General features: G+C 49.5%; 2 protein-coding genes across 2 annotated transcripts; both read left to right on the top strand.

The window, feature by feature from the left end:
- Positions 1–693: 693 nt before the first annotated feature.
- On the top strand, positions 694–3,985 carry HOXC13 (homeobox C13). The gene is made up of 2 exons (XM_052809742.1): positions 694–1,327; positions 3,565–3,985. Exons 1-2 carry the CDS (start codon positions 694–696, stop codon positions 3,819–3,821), a joined length of 891 nt encoding a protein of 296 aa, XP_052665702.1. The 3' UTR covers positions 3,822–3,985.
- Positions 3,986–13,676: 9,691 nt separating this feature from the next.
- On the top strand, positions 13,677–15,297 carry HOXC12 (homeobox C12). The gene is made up of 2 exons (XM_052810282.1): positions 13,677–14,241; positions 15,059–15,297. The coding sequence occupies exons 1-2, from the start codon at positions 13,677–13,679 to the stop codon at positions 15,295–15,297; spliced, it is 804 nt and encodes a 267-aa protein (XP_052666242.1).
- The last annotated feature ends 6,834 nt before the right edge of the window (positions 15,298–22,131 follow it).

Here is a 22,131-nt window from a genome sequence, read left to right as displayed (position 1 = left end):
CAGGTTCCAAAAACAAAAAAAAAGGGGGGGGAGATGCTTTTTGACCGCCCCCTCGAAGAATCGTGGCGTGGTTGCCCGTCGCTTCCCCTTGAAATATCGCGGGTGGGGGGGTTATCCTTGTGTCCCCCCCCCATATACCGCTTAGAGCATCCTTCCCCCATGCCGAAACACGGCGCGGGGAGGGGGATCCTTCAAGGGAAAGCATCTGTGTGTCCCCCCCCTCGGTGTTTCGGGGTGAGCGTGGGGACAAGGGGGGGGACGCTTCGACCCACGGCAGGCGACACGCGTGGGCAGGGACCCCCCCCCGCCACGCGCGGCTCTTTGTGCGGGGGGGGGGGGGGGTGTCGCCACCGCCTTTAATGGAGGGAAAGGGGGGGGGGGGGGAGAAAGAAAGAACCCAACCAATGAGCGTGGCGGCGGGGTCACGGGGGCGGGGCCACGCCGGGGCGGGGGGGGGAAGCCGGGTGGGCGTGGCCGCGGCGGATTTCTTAATGGAGCGGCGGCGGCGGGGCGGCGGCGCATGCGCGCGCGGCGCCGATATGTTGGGGGGGTCGCGGGGCGGCGGGGCGCGGCGCGGAGCTTCCCCCGACGGCGGCGGCGGCGGCGGCCGAGGAGGAGGAAGAGGAGGCGGAGGAGGAGGAAGAAGAAGAAGAAGAAGAAGAGGAGGCAGCAGCGGGAGCAGCGCGGCATGACATGACGGCACCGCTCGGCCTCCCCCCGCGCTGGCCCGACGGCCTCGCCTGCCGCTGCGAGGACGCCCCGCGGGAGAAAAACCGCATGGAAGGGTTGGGGCATTGCCGGGAGATGATGCCCCACGCGGGACTCGCCGTGCCTACCGCCCCGCCGCCGCCGCCGCCACCCCAGGGAAGCGCTTACGCGGAGCTGGCGGCCGCCGAGCCCCCCCGGCAGTGCCCGTCGGGGGCGGCTTCCAGCGCGGCGCTGGGCTACGGTTATCCCTTCGGTGGGGGCTACTACGGCTGCAGGTTGTCCCACTCCCACGGAGTCAACTTGCAGCAGAAACCCTGCGCTTACCACCCCGGGGAGAAGTACCCCGAGGCCGGCGGGCCCCTGCCCGGCGAGGAGCTGCCGTCGAGGGCCAAAGAATTCGCCTTTTATCCCGGTTTTCCCAGCTCCTACCAGGCGGTCCCTGGCTATTTGGACGTGTCGGTGGTACCGGGGCTCGGTGGTCACCCGGAACCGAGACACGACGCTTTGCTTCCCATGGAAGGTTACCAACACTGGGCTCTTTCTAATGGCTGGGATGGGCAAGTGTACTGCTCCAAAGAGCAATCGCAGTCTGCACACCTCTGGAAATCACCTTTCCCAGGTAGGCTGCTCCGGGAACCGGTGTGCTCGCCTGCTTCCCGACCGCCAGCTCCCACCGGAGGTGCGGATGTGCGTGTGTGCGGATGAGTGTGCATATACATACACCTATACAGATAGATACGTGTATGCCTGTATATGTAATTAAAGGGAAAGAAATGGCTCTGGAATGCCTCCTGTGCAAGGCAATGTGTATGAACATGTATGGGAAAGAAGGTGAAGCAATCTTTTCTGAATCAAAATACACGCCGTAAGCTTGCTTGGAAAGTAACTTTGCCGTTTAATTCTTCCCTTTCTTCTCTCCTCCCTCTTGTTGCCTCACCTAAAGAGCGTCTCTCGGTGCCTTTCTCTTCTTTTTCCCCTCTGCTCGCTGCTTCTCTAACTGCAGAAAGCTTAAAAAGGAAAAAAAAAAAAATTTTTTTTTTGAAAACCCTTCTCCAGCGGTTCAGTTGAATGAGAAGTGTCGGGGGCTGGGACAGTAAATCATATCACAATTACACACAATTATAGGAATAGGTGTCAAGTGACAAATGAATCTGTTTAGAGGGGAAGGAGGGAGGCAGAGGGGTGGCGGGGGGGGACCGGCGGAGCTACTCCGCCAGGTCAGGCAGGCATCCTGCCCGCCTGACAGCCCGCAGGCAGCCGGGAAGGCAAAATCCCTCCTTGGAGCATCTTTTAGCCCAGAAAATCCCTCGCTCCCTTCTCCTCCTGGTCCCACCGGCCCCGGCCGGCTCCGTGCCCCGACGGCAGCGAGGGGGGAGGAAGGTGATGGTAGGTGCTGCCTCCCGGTACCTCTTTCCAGGCTCCTTCCAGCCCCCCAGTTCCAGCGTTGGGTGGGGAAGGACGCGGAGGGGGGGGAGGAATAACGACAATAAAAGGGGGGGGCCCTACAGCATCTTGGATGGAAAGAAGGGACGGGTCGCGTTAGTTCTTTGGGGGGGCAATGGGGGGGGGGCGCATCCTTTTATGTATTTTCCTTCTTCGGGACAAAGAGGGACGGAGGAATGAGCTTTCCCGGGAGCTTTTTGGGGAGGGGGGTGGAATTTAGCAATGCATTGTTGGCTGCATGATGGGTGCGTGTGGGGTTTTTTTTGGGGGGGGTGGTCCTGGCATTCAAGCTGTATTTGGGGGAGCTGCCGCCCCCACCGCTTTCCCTCCCCATCGCCTGCAGCTCTAGTGAACCCCCCCGGAGGAGATTCCTACCCCACACCACTGGCCTTTGCGGCACCCTCAGCACCCCAATCCCCCCCCCCCAAAGACCCGATCGCCCCCAAAGCTCCCCCAGGGGCTCCCCAATTAACTCCTGTCAGCCATAATTGGGGCTGCGCTGCCTGCCGAGCAGAGCTCGCCTCCATCTTCCTGCTCCAGCCAGCTGGGTCACACCTTCGCGGCGAGGAGCTTCGTCGCCCAGGTCGCCCCCCGACCCTGGCAGGGGGCTGAGAAGGGGCTGGGGCTGCCCGAAAGCTTGGGGGGAGCCTCATACACCACCCCCCCCAAGCACCGGCAGAAGAGGGGTGAAGATGCTCCCCGCATCCCTGCTGAACCCATTCCCCATAGCCCCTTGGCAAAGCACAGAGCATCTCCCCCTCCTCACCCCCCCCGCAAAAGCCACTTTGGGGGGGGGCTGGGGTTATTCTTGCTGGGTTTGCCCCCCTCCACACCTCCCACCCCGAGGGTTTTCCTAGGCTGCACCAAGCCGGCGGGAGGGGCTGGGGTGCGGGGGATGCACTTGTCTCCGCGCCGGGCTCGGTGTTTGGGGGTGCGCGTCTGCGGGGATCCCCGAGAAGGTTTGCTGCCTGGGGGTGGGAGGAATAGAATAGGGGAGAACCTCCAGATATTTTCCAAAATCTATCCGTCTGGAAGGTCCCTTAGATGATCCGCGCACATCAGTCTGCGTGTTGACTTGGTGCCCCTTGTTTATCAGCGTGGACAGTGTCGCCAAGAAAAACAGGCTTTCACCACGTGAATGATGAATATTATGTTATTATTACTATTATTATAGTATTATTCCCCTCGCTGGATGCATTTTCTGCCTGCCTTGTCTCTTTTTCCCTCTCTTTCTTCCCCTTTCTCTTTGCTCGCATTCCTCCAGTCTTTATGCTCCTTTTCCCCCCTTTCTTTCTCTCCCCGACGTGCAGAAATCCCCAGCCCGCACCCCGGGATGCAGTACCCCCCCCCCTTTTTCCCTCTTCCTCATGTTTTGTTTTCTTTTTTTTTTTTTTTTTTTTTTTTTAAATCCAGACGTGGTCCCCTTACAACCCGAAGTCAGCAGCTATCGGAGGGGACGAAAAAAAAGGGTCCCTTATACCAAAATCCAGCTGAAGGAGTTGGAAAAGGAGTACGCGGCCAGCAAATTCATCACCAAAGAGAAGAGGAGGAGGATTTCGGCCACCACCAACCTGTCCGAGCGTCAAGTGACTATCTGGTTCCAGAACCGGAGGGTCAAGGAGAAGAAGGTGGTGAGCAAATCCAAGACAGCGCATCTCCACGCCACCTGACAGAGGGTGACTTTGGAGGAGAAGGGGCAAGGAAAAGGAAGCAAGAAACGTAAATATTTATCTGGTAGTTTGTATGATAACATCATCATCGGGACTCTGCTGATTCCAAGTCATTATTTAAAAAAAAAAAAAAAAATCGACATTCACAAATGCACACGCGCATGCCCCCCACCCCCAAAACACTGAGCGCATCTTTGATTTATCCCTTTGCCCCTCTCTGACTGTGAAAACCCCAGTTTTGCTCTGAGAAATCCATCGATAAGGCTAAACTGTGTATATTTTTAAAAGAAAATAATAAGCTAAGAGTGTAGTTACGTTAAAGGAGAGATGAACTCTGAATGTCGCCCTGTAACGCTGTATAGTCCGACCCCCTCGCCAGTCTTTCATATCTCGGGCCATTTCACCCACCGATGTATAAATGTATGGAGAACCTATGGCAAAGTTGCATCAGCTTCGTATTTTCTCGGCACTAGGGACCGAAAATAAGAAATAAGGCTGCTATTGTGGGAAGAAAACCATTGCTCGGTATCGCTTAAATATCCCAACCACTGATTTTAGGTCCTAGATGGAAGTGAGTTGCTGTACGAGACTATTTTGGGTATGTTCTCACGAGGGTTTCTATATCTCTGCCATAAAACTGGAATGTCTGTTCTCCGCTGACAAGATGGAAAATGCACAATATTGTCTTTGGGGTTTGTTTCTTTCCCTCTCTAAACCGGCTAATTATCGACAGTGTTCTTTGGATATGTAAAAGCATCTTTTTTTTTTTTTTAATGTCTTGTATATGTATATAATATTGTGGTGTCCAGATGATATGTACCGACTGCAGATGACATTTCTTAAAAATAAATATCTTTTTTTTTGTTGTTGTTTTGCCTTGAGGAGAGGCTCTTTGTGCACCTCTTTGTAGCCCTGTGCTTCTCCCACCCCTCCCCACCACCGCAAATACAGCCCGGGCGGGAACCTCCGCAGAGAAAGGATGAGGAAAAAAAAAAGAAAAAAAAAAAAACCCAAACGGGGAAATGTGGCAAATTTGGGCAGAAATCGCTTAATAAGGGGCTCTCCGGAAGACGCAGGGGCAGATGCAAGGAGGGGAGTAAAAAGAGGAGAAAATAAATCCGCGGAGACTGAGCCAACTGAGTGCTTTTTTACTGAATTTTTCTTTCGTTCTTTCTTTTTTCCCCCCTTCTTTTTTTGTCCTTATTTCCCCCCTCCCCCCGCAATTACCCCGGCTGCAAACGCGATGACTTCCCGGAGACGCTTCTAATCTCTTTAAATCTCCCTCCCAAAGGACGCGTTTCGCTAAACCTGTTTGACTCCAGCTCCGGCCCCAGATCAAAATCTCCCAACCTGCCCTCGCCCCGCCGAGCAGCTCCGCGGCCGTCCCGGCTCCGCGCCCGCGGAACTTACGCGGCCCCGAGCCGGCCGGGCAGCTCGGAAAGAAACACGGGAGAGGAAATTGTTTCCATAGGCGGATTACAATCTACCTTAATATCTGCTAGATTTAATCACCTCGTTAAATGATCAAAAGGGGAGGGGAAGTGGGGGAGAAAGGCTTTTAAAGGGATGTAACCTAAAACAATGTTATTGCGGGTTAAATTTGCATTGAGTGTGTGCATATATTTATGGGAGGGGGCAGACAGAGCAGGCACAAGCTATATAAAGCTATATGAAAAAAAGATTAGCACTGGTGTCTGCAGAAATGGGCGCGTAGATACGCTAGGTGTTCAAGCTGATATGCATAAGTGCATATATATAATATATATATATATATACACTTATACAAGGGTATATAATGGCATGTGCATATAACCGTGTCTGTCCGTTACTTTTTATGGTCTGGGCGTCGGTGTATATATATTTTTTATATATATATCTTATATGTATGTGTGCGGGGCTTGACGGTGTGCGTGTAATTTATATAAGTCTGGGTATTAAGGCGAAACGTGTATAGGTCTATCACATATAATATACCTCAAATAACAACGTATCTATACTCTCTATATAAATTTATATATATATGCAAGCGCAACCCTCTACATTATTACGCGAAATGGTGGGTAAATAGTAGGTATGTTATATATATATATATATATATACATTTATGTATACGTATGCAAGTGCAACGCTCTGTATTACCATACGAAGTGGTGTGTAGATCTCATTTACGGTCTGTACCCCTGTGGATGTATGGGTGTACCTATAGCTTCATAAAGGAGGCTAAAAGACAGATACGTAGGGGTTGTGTAGGTCCAGCGTCTCTCCGCGGGCTCAGTGCAGTGGCAGGGTGCCCTATGGAGCCCATACCACCACCAGAAATCCCGGGAAAACCCCATATGGATTTGGATGCTTCCCGGAGTGATCCCAAATCTCCGGTAAGGTGGGACGCGGTTTTGTCTAATCCCGGGAATAGGGCGAGCCGGGGGGCTGGATCCTTTCCTTCCAGCTCCCCATCCCTTCGCGGGGGGGTGGAAAAATGGGGTCCCTGATTTCCCCCACCTCCCCAGTCGCTGATTTCTCCGATGAGTGGAAAAAGCCGGGGGTTGATCTGAAGATGTTTTCTGCATTTATTTTGGAGAACTTCGGTGGTTTGGAAACGCAGGCAGAGATTTGAATCTTTATTATTTTAATTTTTTTTTTTTAAGACGCTCAGCTAGGAAATATCGCAATACCTCGAGAAACCCATCGCCGCTGCTGTAGCGGGATTAAATCGTGGGTAAAACCTGCCCTAACGCACGAGAGCCACGAGAATATGTGTTTTGGGTGTAAAAAAAAAAAGCTCTTCCTCTTAAAAAAAAGCTTGCTGTGTGTGCAGATACTGCAATGCCTGAGAGCAACTCCAGACAAGCCCAAATCCGACATCCCGACAGCGAGCGCGTTGTTCGCTGTGGCTCTATTCTTCCTCATTGTACCTGAATTTCACCAGTTCTGGGAGAAAAAAAAAAAAAAAAAAGTTGATGAAACTGAGGTTATTAGGCGAGGGTTATTGGAGGGAATGAGGGGATACGGATAAATACTTTTTTTTTTTTGTCTTCACGGATGTGTGGAATTGAGCCCAAGTTATTCACGGAGTTTCCAATTCTGGGAGTTTTTGTCAATTGTGGTCGAATTTTGTTGGAGGGGGAGAGGGCTGCCTGTGTGTCGGTTTGTGTGTCGGTCGCTCTTTCAACTCGTGTGGGAGGAATCAAAAGGGAAAGAAAAAAAAAAGAAAACAAACTCAAAAGCAGAGAAGAAACAAGAAATTCATTCATTACACTTCAGGGCACCAAGGGGTTTTGATGGTCTTAGTTGGCAGATATTGGCGAGCCCGTGAAACCAGGCTCTCTCTTGCCATTGCCCACGTTTCATTTTAAAATATTTTAAAATATTCTTATTTAAAATAACCTTATTTTTCCTCGAACCACTCCATCCTCCCCTCGGGGGTTGTACCACCGCCCAAGAGCCGGGAAGGAGCACGGATGCAGGCAGGCGATGCTGAGGTGCGGCTGGGATTTTGGGGGGGGGGAATGCAGACCCCAGGGAAGGGGGACCCCGTCCCCGACGTGCTCAGGACCTCGGGGTTCAGCCCCCCCCAAGTGGGGCTGAGCCTTCCCCCGCCGTCGGGGTTGGAGTCGGGTCGGGCTGGAGGTCAGGATTGGACCCTCAGAGAGGGAACACGGGACGGACAAACCTTCCCCTTCCCTCTGCAAACACCCACGGACACTTGGTCACCCCTTTAATCCTGGCGGTTTGGGTGAAAAAAAAGGTGTTTTCGGGGCTAGTCGGATCAAAAAAATACCGCCACTTAATTTTGGGGATAAATCCTTCCTGCCGACCCCAGGCACGGTTGATTTGCTTTGGGTTTTTTTCCAGAAGGGCGGCAGAATAATAAACTACAACTCAAGTTATTTGGTCATCCTCTTCCAAGAGCTTTGGAGGAGGCGCTTGCCCGGAGGAGAAGAAATTAAACCAAAAATTGCGTACACACGCAAAACCCGAGGAACAGCTCGTTATTTCCCCGCTGAAGTTCCGCGGGCGCGGAAGCCGACCTCCCTCCGGCGTGACCCCCCAGGAACACAAATCCAATGAATTTCTCCATTTCCCACTTATTTCTTCCCACCCCCGTTAGGAAATGGCAGTGGGAATGGCTTGCTTCTCTTCTCCTTGCTTATTTATCCATTAACGCCCTGCCCGTAGCTCGCTGGGTATTAGGTCAGCAGGCCGTGACGTCACTCCTGTATTACCCTTGACCGTGACTAGGCGTTGTTTGACCTTGACATCACGAGCTGCGGGGATAATAAGCGAGGGGACCCTCACCCTTGATCTTCTCCTCACCAGGCAGCCCCGAGCAGCTCCCGCTCCTGTTTACAGATAAACAAGGTGTTATTTGAAGTCTAGACAGGCGGGCTAATGGCCAACAATAAAGCCCTGAAAAGGAAGTTTCCCAAGTTTAGCCTTTTCTTTCCTTTGTATCGAGGACTTTGAATAACTTCCCAACCGCAGTCTTTATGGTAAAATCCCGGACAAGGGATTTCCCTCGCCCATCTTTTTTTTTTTTTTAGATATCATTGTCTTCTTTTTTTCTTTTCTCCCTTTTCTTTTTTCCGTTTTAATTTTATTTTGTCTTTTTTTTGTCTTTTTTTTTTTAGCTCACTCACATTTGCATATTTTTTTCTCTAATGCATTTTTTAAAGAATAACTTCCTAATCTGGAGGGGGAATTCTGCTCTCGCAGCCCTGTGCTCAGTGCAGAGGTGAGTATAATTCTTGCTGGTTAACTTTCTATTTGTTATGGAAGCGCTTGGTCTTAAAAAAAAAGACTTTTTTTTTTTTTGTTAGCAGCAAAAGAGAAGAGACTTCTAAAGGCTTTGCCAAGAAATTATTTCTTAAGACCCTGACAGCCAACACGGGGTGTGTGTGTGTACACACATCCCACAAACTCCTCCAGCACCGCTGGTTCCTTGCTTATAAACTGCCTTGCCTACGTGGTTCAGCACATTTTGGGAAACCCTCGTGTTTATGGGTATTTAAGAATTACATCCAGCAAAATGTCGTGTCTCCTGTCGCCGGCACTTCGGGGGGAAGCTGCTGCCTGGCAGGAGCTCAGCTGGTTCAGCCCACACTTGGACCAGCCGTGGGTTTAATAAACTCCCTTTCCTCCCCACCACTTTCTCTTCCTTTACAAGGAACATTAAATAAGTGAGATCACGCTTTTCAGGCTCTCCAATTGCGATTTGCTCAAGAGTCGTGAATTCTAGACCATTAACTGGTTTGTTGTTACAGTTGTTGGGGGGTTTCAGCCCTCCAAGGGAATTACAGTATGAAACGCCAACTTCTCACCCAAAACAGAGCTGGCGGACAAAGCAAACTTCCCTAAAGTTGGGGACTAAACCTTTGCCTTACAAAGGATGCGGGCATCAGTTTACATTAATCTAATAGGAGGAGAAGATCCTCTGCTGGCAAAGCTGGGGAAAAATATAATGATATTCCAGGCATTTAACTATTCCCTGCACCAAGACTGGGACCTGCCTTCGTTAAAACTGAAAGCTGCCCCAGATGATTTGTATATTGGATGAGCTGAAGTGTCGTAGACATTTTTATTCCCATCCATTTACCACTTTTCCATGTTAATTTTTTTTTATTGCCCAACTCCTATGTGTTCCATTTTACCACCCTCTTATATAGATATATATAAGGTGTCTTGTGCATTCCAGATCTAGAAGGTGTCTATAGACATGCATTTTCCACATCAGAAAAAGTACCCGGGGCAGGTTTCAATGATATATAGCTACCCCGAAATAAGAGTTCTGTGGGCTTTCCAAAGCCTGTCTATATTTTATTCCCCGTGTCATGTATCTATATATTTATTCTAAATACTTCCTTTTTGACCCTGGCAGCTAACTTCTTGTTCGAGTCACCGCAACTCCTTACAACTCCCAACCAATTTGGGGTGAAATTCGGTTGAGCAGAAAAGCTGAGCCATGACGGGGTCTGTTTTTCCAACCTGCACACGCACAAGGAGACCTTTTAATTTGCGTTTTTCCCCCCCTTTTCCGGGCAGAAAGACGGAACAGGGATGTTGCAGGCTATTTTTGCCCTATGAGGGTTAAATTTCACGGTCTTTTCGGGGAGAAAACTGAAAGTGGGGCTAAGTCCTTCCCATCTGAAACGTAAATATTTGGCTGGGGCCATTAGGCTGGGGCCATTTTTATTGATTTTCTTTTTATTTTTGATTTCTTGAAGAGACGAGGCTGGAGGGGAGGGGGAGAAAGAGCCTGCTCCGGTGGGAGCCGGCAGCCGAGCTCAGCCCCACGGGCTGCGCAGGGGGAAGATGAAATGCGGGAGGAGGGGAAGGGGAAATTTTATTTCTCACGCTTGGTGGAGAGGGGTTGCGATGGTGCAAAATGGGAAGAGGAGGAAGGGAGGAGCGTAGGGATAAATCCCCCAAACAGGGCGGGAAAAAAGGGCAAAGCACCGCAAAGTCAACCCAAAAACTTGGGGTGGTTGTTTTCCCCGTGCAGCGAGTGATGCTCTTCGAGACAGTCATTAGCATAAGATGTCGATCCTATTCACTACACTAGACAGTGACCTTGAACTGAGACGTTGCAATCTTGCTTTTCCAGCGTCTTTTTCTTTCCCTCTTTTTTCCGGGGGCTCTTTTTTTTCCCGGCTCCCACAGTCAGGGAGCTTCTCCCGGCTTCTTCGCACCAGCATTTCCCGAAAGCTGCCTGTGTGACTTGTGGAGGTGGGAAAAAAACACACCCTCCCCGAGGATTATTAAATATCGGCGTCGTAAAGGTCTCTCTACCTGAAAACTGGGATTCCTGCAAATGGGGAAAGGCTCAGAGATTTTTTTTGCTGGGCTGGGCAACTTTTTCTGGGGGAGGAACACCGCAGAAAAAAAGAAGGGGGGTTGCTCAAAGCAATAGGAGGTGGAAATTGGGATTTATTTTTGGAGAGCCGGCGCTCGGGGTGGGTTGTGCACGAAGGAGACTGCCTGAGCCAGCAGTGCCAGTGCCCCAAGCAGTAGGACTCGGCTCAGGCTTTCGTTTTTAAGCACCGCTCAGCCTGAGCTGAGCATTACAAAAGCCCAAGCGCTCAACCTGAACTGGCAAATGCATTTTTAATGGGGAAGAAATTCCCGGGGAAACGCGGCAGCTTTGCTGAAGAGTCCTTAGGATTTATTTTTTTGCCCTTCCATGGACCTGCTGTCTGCTTGCAGCAGGAGCAGCGCTGAGCTGGGGAGCCCTATTCAAGGCCACCAAGAGCAGGGAGTTACTCCCCACGCTCTGCATCGCTTAATATATTTCTAAGCACGGCTGTAGCATTTCCCAGCTCTAAAAAAAAATAATAAAAAGAATAAACAAGGGAACCGGGGGTGCTTTTCTCCCTCTCCCTTGCTGTGATGCCCATGCTGACATTATCCCTCCACGCAGGACTCCAGCGCGCAGTTTGTGGTTCACTTGCTGTGCAGCTCAGCCCTGCAGCTGCCTCCCCAAAATGTTTCCTTGGAGGTAAACGTGAAATTTTATTAAATTTGTATTTTCACCCGGCAAAAATAAATCGAATTGCATAAAGAGGAAAAGCTCCAAATACCCGGAGACTCCTCTGAAGCAGCAATGTACTTTCCCAAGGTCCGGTGGAGAACAAAGCCGTGCAGCACCCGGGCACGTCTTATATGGGGAAATTTACGAAGAAAAGAGCAAGGTAGAGGAAGGGTTTTCTTTAAAAAAACAGCAAACAAAGCCAATTCAGATGGCAACCTCCGGGGATCACGTGCTCATTTTTATATAAACTATTCCTCCCCAGCTTGCCCAGCGTTGCGAGCGCTTCTTCTGCAGCGAGAAGACACTCTTGGAGAAATTGCAAGCAGCTTTTTCACTTATACCTGCAGGGAGAAAAATTCCTTGGCAAGGTTTAAAAAAAAAAAAAAAGTGCTAAACTTTCATTCTAGCAAAATATTTCTAGTAGTCGTATTTCATCCTTCGCAGGCAAAGCGTGTAGGAAGGTATGCACGTATCTCTGCAAGGTATGTATGTAGCATATCCATAGATGTGCCAGGGAGAAAGAGGGATGGGAAATACGGAAAATAGGTTTTCCACCTTCAGGAGCTGTCCATGGAAGACGAAAAAGCACCTAAATGAGTTATTTTATTGGCACCTGATTTTCCTTGCAGGGCTGGGAGGGGGGTCAGCTGAAGCCCCAGTGTTTTGCCAGATGAGGAAAAAATTATTTTATGCCTGAGAAATATACAAAATATTGGTGAGGGAGGTTGGTTGCTGGCTGGGAAGGCAGCAGTTGGGGAGATGCGGCTGCACCCGCCCGGCTTAGCCTCCGCGGAACGCCTCCGCCCCCGCGCAGCGGTTTTACCTCTACAGGAATATTTACGGTACTTTACAGAGTCAACCTGGCAAGGGGAGCGCTTGGGAGTTGCTTAAGGCAGGGAGGAATGCAAAGCCATGCAAAAATCCAGCAAACGGGGTGGGCATTTTGGTTGCTTAAAAAATAAAAAAAAAAAAAAGGGGGGGGGGGAATTGGGGAAAAAAACTACTAAAAAAAAAAAATCTAACATAAAACACCCTCAAATGTCTTTGCGTGTTCACGGTTTCCATACAATGCGCCTTTTCCAGTGTTGTTTTTTTTTTTTTCTTCTCCTAACGTATTTATTTTGCACTGAAAGAAGCCAATATTGATTATTTTTTTTTCATCCCTTGTATTCCTTTGCAGCAGCTCTTTTCAGTATGACCAGGAGAAGACGATGGGTGGGAGGGAAGAAGAGCTCTGTAGTGTTACGAGGGCAGAATATATTGCTATAAGGTGGCGAGGAACCAGCTCCGTGTGTGTGTGTGTGTGTGTGTGTGTACGTGTGTGTGCGTACACACCTCTTGTTTCCAGGCATGGGGAGCAAAGAAATATATAGAAAGACTATAATTTTTATTCTTTCCCAGAAACGAAGCGAAAAAAAAAAGAGATTTGGACACTTATCTGTACGTGTGTGCGCCTTGGTGCATATGGAATGTATACCGGCTAAATTAAGGCTCTATATAGTCGTGTTCTTCTGGCTGCTTTATTCGACACAGATCATTAATAAAAGCAATTGAGGATTGTTAAAAAATCTTCCATCCCTTCTTGAGAGAGTGGCAAGAGCCTGGGAAGAGGCTGCATTTCCCCAGCCCACGACAAAGCCACCTAGTCCGAGCGGAGGGGGAAAAAAGAATGATAATAATAATAAAAAAGAGTAGAAAAGGTCGCAAATAGCCTCCAACTCTCCCATCCCACCGCGCGTAAATATGAGCCTGTTGCGGGCACCATCATTCGTCTCCTTAAAAAGCCCGTAAACTTTATATGACACAATATCTAATAGTAATTTATTGGGGAGATATTGTAAATTCGAACTGTTTTAGTTAATAAAGGAGCTAATTAATGAGAACCAGCCTCGCTTTTGCAGATGGTGGAGGGCCCCGGAGTGTTGCCGGGGGAGGGGCGCACAGCGGTTTTGGGGCAAAACCCTCGCCTATCGATTATTTTATGCTAAATATGACATTTTAGGGCGCTTCGCGGTTCTTAAGCCAGCTCTGGGAGCCGTTGCCTTTTTTTTTTTTTTTTTTTAATAAAATGCTTTATGGGATTTTTTTATGATTTTTTATGATTGGGAAGGGGGGGTGAAGAAGGCTGGGGGGGGAAGAAAAGGCGTAAAAAGGCGGAACTTGCTGTTGTGTTTTGTCTCGGCTGCCAGGGGAGGGGAGGGCCCCCCCCCCCTCCCAGCGCAATTTGGGGCTCACGTGACCCCCCCGGACCAATAGGGCCGAGCCGTCGGTTTAACTATGTTTAATGTCAGATAGCAATAAAGTAGAAGCTTTCGGTCAGGCCCGCGGAAATGGGCGAGCACAACCTCCTTAATCCCGGCTTTGTGGGACCTCTGGTGAACATCCACACGGGAGACACCTTCTACTTCCCAAATTTCCGTGCCTCCGGAGGGCAGCTGCCCGGTTTGCCTTCCCTCTCCTACCCCCGACGGGATAACGTCTGCTCCCTGCCCTGGGCATCCTCGGAACCCTGCAACGGGTACCCTCAACCCTACCTGAGCAGCCCCGTCTCCATTAACCCTTCCTTCGGCAGAGCCTGCGACCTCGCCCGGGTGGAGGAAAGCAAATGTTATTACCGGGAAACCTGCTCCGAAAGCACCGGGCTCAAGAGGGAGGAGAGGGGTAGGGACAGTGCCTTGCTGCCCCTCGAATCCAGCCTCCCCAATGGCATGGGGGGCAATTTCAGCAAATATGACTATCCGAGCAGCGAGGCGGTCCCCCACGACCCTCCGTCCTGCCAGTCCTTGGAGTCAGACTCCAGCTCTTCCTTGCTCAATGAAGGGAATAAAGGCACGACCGGAGAAGCGGGGGGTTTGGTCTCCCCCCTGAACCAAGGCAGCACTTTAGGCAACGGTGGTAAGACCCCGGGAAGGAGGGTCTCGGGGCTGGATCTGGTCGTGGTTTTGGGGATTGGGGGGGGGGGTGCTTGGAAACTTGCCGGTTTGGGGTTCCTTCGCGGGGTAATTCCTGGGCGAAGCGGTGGGAAGCGGCGTGTCTATGTGTGCTGAGACCACTAGGGGTAGCACCGAAATCCCGAATGGTTTATTAGGTGGTGCTTCTTTTAAAAGAAAAGGCTATAAACATGTAAATATCCCATAAAAAAAAAAAAAAAAAGAGAGAGAGAGAGATGCAGTGAAGGGTAGTGGGTGAGTGGTTGCGCATCCCTGCGCGGCGCGGAGGGCTGGCGGAGCGTCCAGGCGGTTTTTTGGGGGATATCGCAGAGGTGTGTCTGCCCGAGGGAAGGGGGGAGAAGGGGGGGATGCTTAAAAAAGCAACAAAAAACCCCCACAGCCTTTAAAGATGGCACTGGGGTGGAGGTTTCTCCCTGTTAGCGGGGCCGGGGCGGCGGTGGAGCCCTTCCCCGGGGGGGGTCCCAGGCTTGTCGCCCGCTCCCTGCCCGTCCTTTGCTCCGTGCCCCGGTTATAACGCGCCCTCCCTTTCCCTTCCTCTGCCTCCTGTGCCCGCCCCACGCATCCCCCGTGGCCCTGGGAGGCAACTGGGAGCATCCCCAAGCACCCACGGCCAGTACAACGGGGGACCCGGGGGACAGCGGGGCCCCCAGGGAGGCACAGAGAGGGGTGATGGGGGTGCCCTTTTTTTTTAAAGAGGAGTTGTTTTGGGGTTTTTTTTTTTTTCCTTGCCAAGTGCTCAACTCTCGCTCCCCCTTTGCCAGGTGCTCCTTGGTACCCGATGCACACACGGTCCCGGAAAAAACGAAAACCCTATTCCAAACTGCAGCTGGCAGAGCTGGAAGGGGAGTTTATGGTCAATGAATTCATTACTCGCCAAAGAAGGAGGGAGCTCTCAGACCGATTAAACCTGAGCGACCAGCAGGTGAAGATCTGGTTCCAGAACCGGCGTATGAAAAAGAAAAGACTCCTCCTGAGAGAGCAAGCCCTTTCTTTCTTTTAAAGTTTTAAAAGCGTCCGTGTCGGGTATTAAAAAAAAAAAAAAAGAAAAAGAGAAAGAAAAAAAAAACCAAACCAACAAACCCCCCCACATAGACTCTCTAGCGTTCACCCGAGCTCCCGGGACTTTACCTGATCACTCTTAATCCCCCCACCCCCCCTACCCAGAACTCAATGAATAAAGAAATAATATTCATAAATAACCAGTTTCCCTTAAAATATGAAACCCGACAGCGAGAAAAAAAATAAAATAAAATAATAATGCATCTTCTCCGCCGGGACCGCGGGGGTACAGACGGCTTCCAGAGATGCTCGCCGGGCTGAAGGGGAGGTTTTGAGTGCGACTTTAGCCGCTTTTCCTTTGCCAGCAGCACAGGTAGGGTTTCCGTGCAGCGCCGGGCACCGTCGGGGGCCGCCGGTCCCGCTCCCCCCCCCCAAGTCCCCCCCCCCTCCACCCCCGCCCGGCTTCGGTTGGCGGCGAGACCTGGGTTGAGGGGGATGAGGGTGGATCCTGGCCCCTCTCCTGGGCTGCCACGCAGGGTTTAGGGCTGGTTCGGTGTTTAGTGGGAAAGCGGGAGGGGGGGGGAAATAGCAAAAATAAAGGAAAAGGAGGGGGGGAAATAATAGGGAAGGGGATGGGGTATGTTGTCTTAAAGGACCGGCCCCGCGTCCTATGGAAGATGCTCTTTTTCAGTGCACGGTGTGACCCCAGATGTGTTTTTCTCAGTCTAAATTGAGGGTTTGCGGCTAATCAGGATCTCGAGGCTTAATCAGGATCTCTAGGAAGAGGCGAGAGACAAAGACTGTGTATATATCCGGTGTATATGGTATATATCTATATAATATATGAGGTATGTGTATCACACTATGTCCCTATAGATAGGAGGCTTCGATGCAGGCGGTGGTGTTGTCCTCAATGCCAGAATGTCACAAGGAGAAGGAAAACGCACACACCCCCCTAGAAAACCCTCCCTGGAAAAAAATCTGAATTTCCTTCCACGTAAACTGAGCCTTTCGGAGAGTTTTTTTTTCTCTCTGAATTCACAGCGATTCTCTGCACTACCCCCAAATTATATCCTTCCTCTTAAAAAAAAAAAAAAATTCTTTGCAACAGCTCTTCTGACGGAGTATGAATGCTGTTTTGCTGTGTTTATTGATGACAACGTAGGAAAATAGGTAGAAAATATCCTTTTTTGTAGCCTCCGGTGATACCAGCCTGTTGGAGTCTGAGCGAATCGCATCTCTCCCTCCCGGGGATAACTCGAAAGATGCGCTTTGTCGCCTGGGTGCTAATTTCTCAATTTAAAAAAAGGAGATTGTGGGGGGGGTTAAGGAAATATATCTCATGCAGCTATGTCTCCCTTCCCCAGCTGCCCATCAGGTTAAAAAAATGCAGGTTTCTAGCAAGGGCGATGCTTTCTTTACCTCCCTAAAAAGCCCTGCTAGCTGCAAATAGAGACAACCCCATCTTTAAGAAGAGGTTTTTGTCTTTGGGGGACGGGGGGGGCTGGCTCCCTAAAACCCTGTATGGCTTTTTCCCTTTCAGGGCAGTAGAGAGGGGCCTGGTAGGATGCGACGGGTTTTCTTTGTATGTGTGCTCGAATTTCCTGGAGAAAACCCCCAATTTTCGTGATTCCCTGTCAGGTCTGTGTTCAAGGCACTTTTAGGTCGGGGGGGGAGCGAGGTGGGGGGGTTAGGATGTGGGGAGCAGCAGGTTTAGGGCCCTGGGAAGCTTTGCCTGCATGGGAAATTGTAATTTAGGATAAAAAGGGGGAAAAAAAAAGGGAATTTTTAGTTCAGGCTGAAGGGGGAGAGGGGGGCGGCGGTGCTGCAGTCCGGTGCTTTGCCACGCCGCGCTTTGCTCCATTCGTTTTATATCGGAGGGGGGATTAATTTTATGGCAAAGCAGCGTTTTCTGGGAAGTCTGGATGCTCACCACGTGCTCCCGCTTCCCCGCGTTCATGGTCATGACCAGCAGCGCCGAGGAATGCTTTTATTTACGAGCTGCAAAGGATGGAGCCGACTCCTTAAAAAAAAAAAAAAAATCCCTCCCTGGGCTGAAAGGAGCCTTTTCCTTCAGCTTTATTTCTGCAGGAGCATCAAGCAGACCCTCCTCCCTTCATCCCCGTCCCTTCCCCGGCTGCTTCCCCTTATTCCCCCCCTCCTTTTTTGGGGGGGGTGGTTTTTTTTTTTGTTTTTAATTCCCAACCCGGGAAATGTCACAGCTTTATTTCCTTCCACTTGTTTTTGCAAAGAAAGACCCCCCATCTCCTCCTTCAATGCTGGCTTCTGGGCGAGGGTCCCCTTTTGCCCCCTCCTCCCACACAAAAGAGCCGCCGCGGAGGGTATCGCCTGTCGCGATGCTGTGCAATAAAGCCTAGGATGTGTTAAAACACACATATATATAGATATATCTCTAGATGCTCCAGCTCAACCATGTGCAATTAAAGGAGGAAGGCGACGTGGAGGAATGCAATGTCTTGGGGAGATTTTGGGGGGTGGTTGTGGGGGGTGATTTTGGGGGGGGTGGGGATGGCCGTGGGGGGAGATTTTGGGGGGTGGTTGTGGCTTTGGGTGCGTTCAGAGCACCTTGTCGCCGTGTCGCGGGGCTGAGCTGGCTCCGCGGAGGGTGATTTCGGGCTGTGCAGTGTCGCGGGGACCAGGGCGGGTGTAATTCCACGGGAAAAAAAGGACCAAATCCACGCAGGTTTTGCTGAACTGAGGTCCCAACAGCCCCCCACCCCACTCCCCCGGCATGAGGCAGCGGTGGGGCTGGAGGCTGGAGTTTGAGGAAGGTGGGAATGAGGGTGAGTTACGGTGAGATGTCAGAAATGCTGTGTTGAATTTCAATCCCACCATCCCCAAAAACAAATCAATCCGTTTCGTTATTCTTCACCCACCGAGGGGCACTTGTATCCCCCGAAAAAACCCCACCGTCCTCCCCAACACAAAGGCCAAGACACCAGCAGCAACCCCTAGAGAAAATGCCGAAGAAAATGAAAATATATGCAATATTCTCTTCCAGATTGCTTTAAAAAAGGCGGCTCGGTGGGATTTCTGTTTGTTCTGTGTTTGTTCTCCGTGTACGTGGCATTGTTTTTTCTGCTTGTATCCCCTAGTCTAGGTTATTGCGGTTGTTAATATGCATCCTTCGCAGTATAGTTCATATGTAATGTTTCTTACCTCAAGCTATTCTATGTAGGGTCTATGCAAATGTCTGTTATAGCACGTTCTGGCTTTATATAGTCATGTAAAAAGTTGCTTCACAATAATAATAATAATAAAAATAATGTATTATTATGTGATTTCTTGATAATAAATAAAATTGCCCAAACATCTACTTGGTGATTTACTGTTTACTATTTAAAATTAGTATTAACTTGCAAGGTTAATAAAAGAGTAACAAAAAAATATATTGGCCAGCCTTGCCTTCTGTGGCTTGTAGATCATCTTTTGGTAAAAAAAGTAATTAAATGAATGTGTAAAATGCGTTGTAAAAGGAGAGAAATATCGCTTGCTGCGTCGCTCTAAATATAATTAGAAAAATCCTGGGGAAACTAGAAGCATAAGTTAATCTCCAAATTGCTGGTTTAATGAGACTTATACTCGTGCTCGTAGCATTAATTGGAAGCAAAACTCAACCGAGACGCTATTTTGGGGGGTAAAGAAGCTTGAATATGGGCTAATTGGGATTCTTTTGTCTCTGGTGGAGGGTACAGGGGGACTCTACCTCTCCTGGAAGCAGCTCCCTGCCCCAGGGGCTCCCACCGTCCCTATGTACATATGGGAACTGCTATATGGAAGGGTTTCCTTACAGATACAGGAACGTCAAAGGTACCCTGGGTATGGCTTTAGGATGGGAATGAGACGTGAAAGCGCGGCTCTTAAACTGGAAATATATTAGACTGGGTTTAGATTCGGGCATGTTGATGCTCATTGTTATGGTTATGGTTATTAGGACCAGCGTTATTGCGTTTCTTCGGCGTAAATTCGCAGCAAATTCATTTAACAAGAGAAAAAAAATAAGCCCGTCAGGCCAATTTAAATAAATTAGATTATGATTTCCTCGATCTCTCTCCAAGCGGATATTTATATACAATGGATTCTCTGCTTTTTCCTTTCGGGGGAGATGCCATACGCTTCTCGGGGGCAGGGAAAAAAAGCTTTTAGAAGATCGATAAGGGATTTTTATTAAAGAAATGCCAAAGGAAACCACGGTGGGGTCTATGGCGAATTAACTGATCCTTCCCCCAGTCCTGGCCGTATCCAGCCCCAAGCCCAGTAACCCCCAGCTCAGCCCACCCTCCAGTCTGGGCACACTGGGAGCCACCGACCTGAGCCTCAGCCTGCTGAAGTTAAGATCAGGTTTTGTGCGAAAAACACACGCTTAAGATAAATTAATATATTTTTCCCCGCTTCCTCAGGCAGGATTCCCCAACACAGGGTGGGTGCGCTTGGGGTCTTCCAAAGTTATAAGAGGATTTATCCAGTCCTGAGCAGTTTAATCTTTTTTTTTTTTTTTCCCCCCAGGAGCTGCTTGATTTGGACAGGAGAGGAGGAAAGAGGAAAGCAAATATTCCTGTAGGAATGGGCCCCACTTCTGCTCCTTCCAGCAGCAAACCCCAATCAACCCTCCAGAGAGATTTAAGTTTGGGGGTATGAAGAAGAAGTAGTTGGGGAAATCTGAAGGGCTTGGGTTTTCTACACAGTGAAAATTCACGTTCTTCCTGTAATAATTACTTTTTTTAACTTTTTTTTTTAATTTTTACTTTTTAACACGGGTGCACACACTTTCCCTCTGTTTCTTCCTGCTCCAGGAGAATATATGTACACATATATTGCACAAGCAAACTCAAGTTAGACTTTTTTCCACTTTTATTTCCTTCTTTCTATGTCCCTGCGCCAATCTGGCAGGAAAATGGGCAGGAGGAGGAATTATGCCTAACAGGTCTGAGTGCTATAGGGTGACATAAATTGTATATATTGTAAGTCGGTTCACCTTGAGCAGGAATAGTTGGATTTCAAAGACATTCAAACACTCACGAAAATAGATAAAACTTATTTATTACCAGCGAGCGGATAGAACAAATTGTTGCTTCGCCATAAAATCTGTATTATTTCTGGGCTGGTTTCTTTTATTCAGCAGCGTATTTCATTGCTTCGGCTTTAAAATGAATTCGTTAGCGAGGGGAGAAAACCCTCATCTCTTTAATTGCGAGGAATATTTCTCCTGTTAATGCCAAAGACCGAGGTGCTATTTCACAGCTACTGCAAAAATCGTAGAAAATATTAATGCGTGAGGGTCAATTTTAGGGATTTATTCCTGTTTCGGTATTTCCAGCGTATACTCAGTATGGGAAATATAATGTGCGAAGCAGGAATACAAAAAGGCCATTTTTTTTCCTGAGCCAGGAGATATGTGCTTGACACCTTTGTGCTGAAGAAATGTCTGATTTCTTTGAACTCCCTCTGCAAAACCCGACCCGACTTAGCGCTGAGCTCACTTCGAAGCCATTAAGAGCCGCTTTAAGCAAAGTTTAATCAGGCAGTCCGCGAGCAACACCGAAAATCAAGGCAGAAGGTCAAAATTCTTTTCTCCCCCTCCTCACTTTCTCCCAACCCACTTTCTCAGAGCCAAATCGGAGTTTTTACACCCAAATCCAGGCGGCCCCAGAGGTGGTTTAGCGGAAGGAAAAATAGGAAGAATTAAAAAGTGCGGGAGAAAATAAACGCGGCCAGGCTGCTGACACCCAGGTTGGTGCTTTTGCCTGGAGGGGAGGGACCTGGAAACTCTTTTTTTTTTTTTTTTTCCCCTCCTATACGTCCCCCAAAATAAAGAGTAAAGGCGTAGCCTATATAGCATGGAGCGCTATAGGCTGTGGGTGCATATAGGTGTTCCCCCCCCCCCCGGGTGTGCGTGGGCTTTGTGTGCGTTCAGCCCTTCGGACCTGGCCAAAAAGGAGCTTCACCAAGAGCGAGGTGAAAGGAGCGTGGGTGCCGGGGGGGGGTATCTTGGGGTAGGGGGTTCACCCTGACTTGCTGAGCATTGCCGTGGGGGTACGGCGGGAGGTGCTGGGCGCTGGCGGGATGACCCACGGGCGGCGTGGGAATATCACGCAGGGGAACGATGATGGTGTTGGGCTTCAGTCCAGCACCGGTGGAGATGCTCCGTGTCCACGCGTGGAAATAGTTTGCATTTCCCCCCCCCCCAGCCCACCCCTCGAAGTCCCCAGAACCAGGCAAAAGCACAGCCCGCCCCCCCGCAGCTGCGTTTCAGGGGGCTGCAGCTTAAAGCATCGCAGCAATTAACAATACATGTAATAATTCCCATTAAAGTGAGGAGAATGACTGGATTTCCTTCTCCCAGTCTGTGTGTGGCTCAGGCTCCGTCCTTTGGCTAATTGCGTGATATATTAACTGTTTGCTTTCCTCCCCCGTGCTATTATAAGGACTGTTTTCAGGCACATGCCCCCCCCTTATCATTAATATGCCAGTGCGTTATTGCCGAAGAATGCCTCGGTTTGGTTCCGAGTGGGGGTTCATAAATATAAAATAAACACAGAGTGGGAATAATTAGCAGCATTTATCAGCATATGGCCACCCACCCCACTTTGAAACCTTCCAGACCCTGCGAGAGGAAAATGAAGTACGTTGCAAGTAATTAGTTTTAAGCAAATCATTTCAAATGGAAACTTATAGGTAAAGACTAATGAAGTGCAGAGGGGGGGGGGAAAAAAAGCCTCTTTTTTATTGCTTGGTAGGTAGCAAGTAGACACAGCAATATTTTACTGTTGAGAGAATAAATTAATTAATATATCTGTAGCTAGCAACTACAATG

The sequence above is a fragment of the Harpia harpyja genome, chromosome 15 (genome assembly GCF_026419915.1).
Source record: "Harpia harpyja isolate bHarHar1 chromosome 15, bHarHar1 primary haplotype, whole genome shotgun sequence".
NCBI classification, from domain to species: Eukaryota; Metazoa; Chordata; class Aves; order Accipitriformes; family Accipitridae; genus Harpia; species Harpia harpyja.
The sequence above is the reverse complement of the archived record's forward strand: the minus strand, read 5'-3'. Positions and strand labels throughout refer to the sequence as shown.

Bases quoted from the DNA above. Each gene is read 5' to 3' on its own strand.
- HOXC13 (XM_052809742.1), top strand. From the start codon at position 694: ATGACGGCACCGCTCGGCCTCCCCCCGCGCTGGCCCGACGGCCTCGCC. The intron at 1,328-3,564 runs GTAGGCTGCTCC...TTTTAAATCCAG, and splicing joins CTGGAAATCACCTTTCCCAG to ACGTGGTCCCCTTACAACCC.
- HOXC12 (XM_052810282.1), top strand. From the start codon at position 13,677: ATGGGCGAGCACAACCTCCTTAATCCCGGCTTTGTGGGACCTCTGGTG. The intron at 14,242-15,058 runs GTAAGACCCCGG...CCCCTTTGCCAG, and splicing joins CAGCACTTTAGGCAACGGTG to GTGCTCCTTGGTACCCGATG.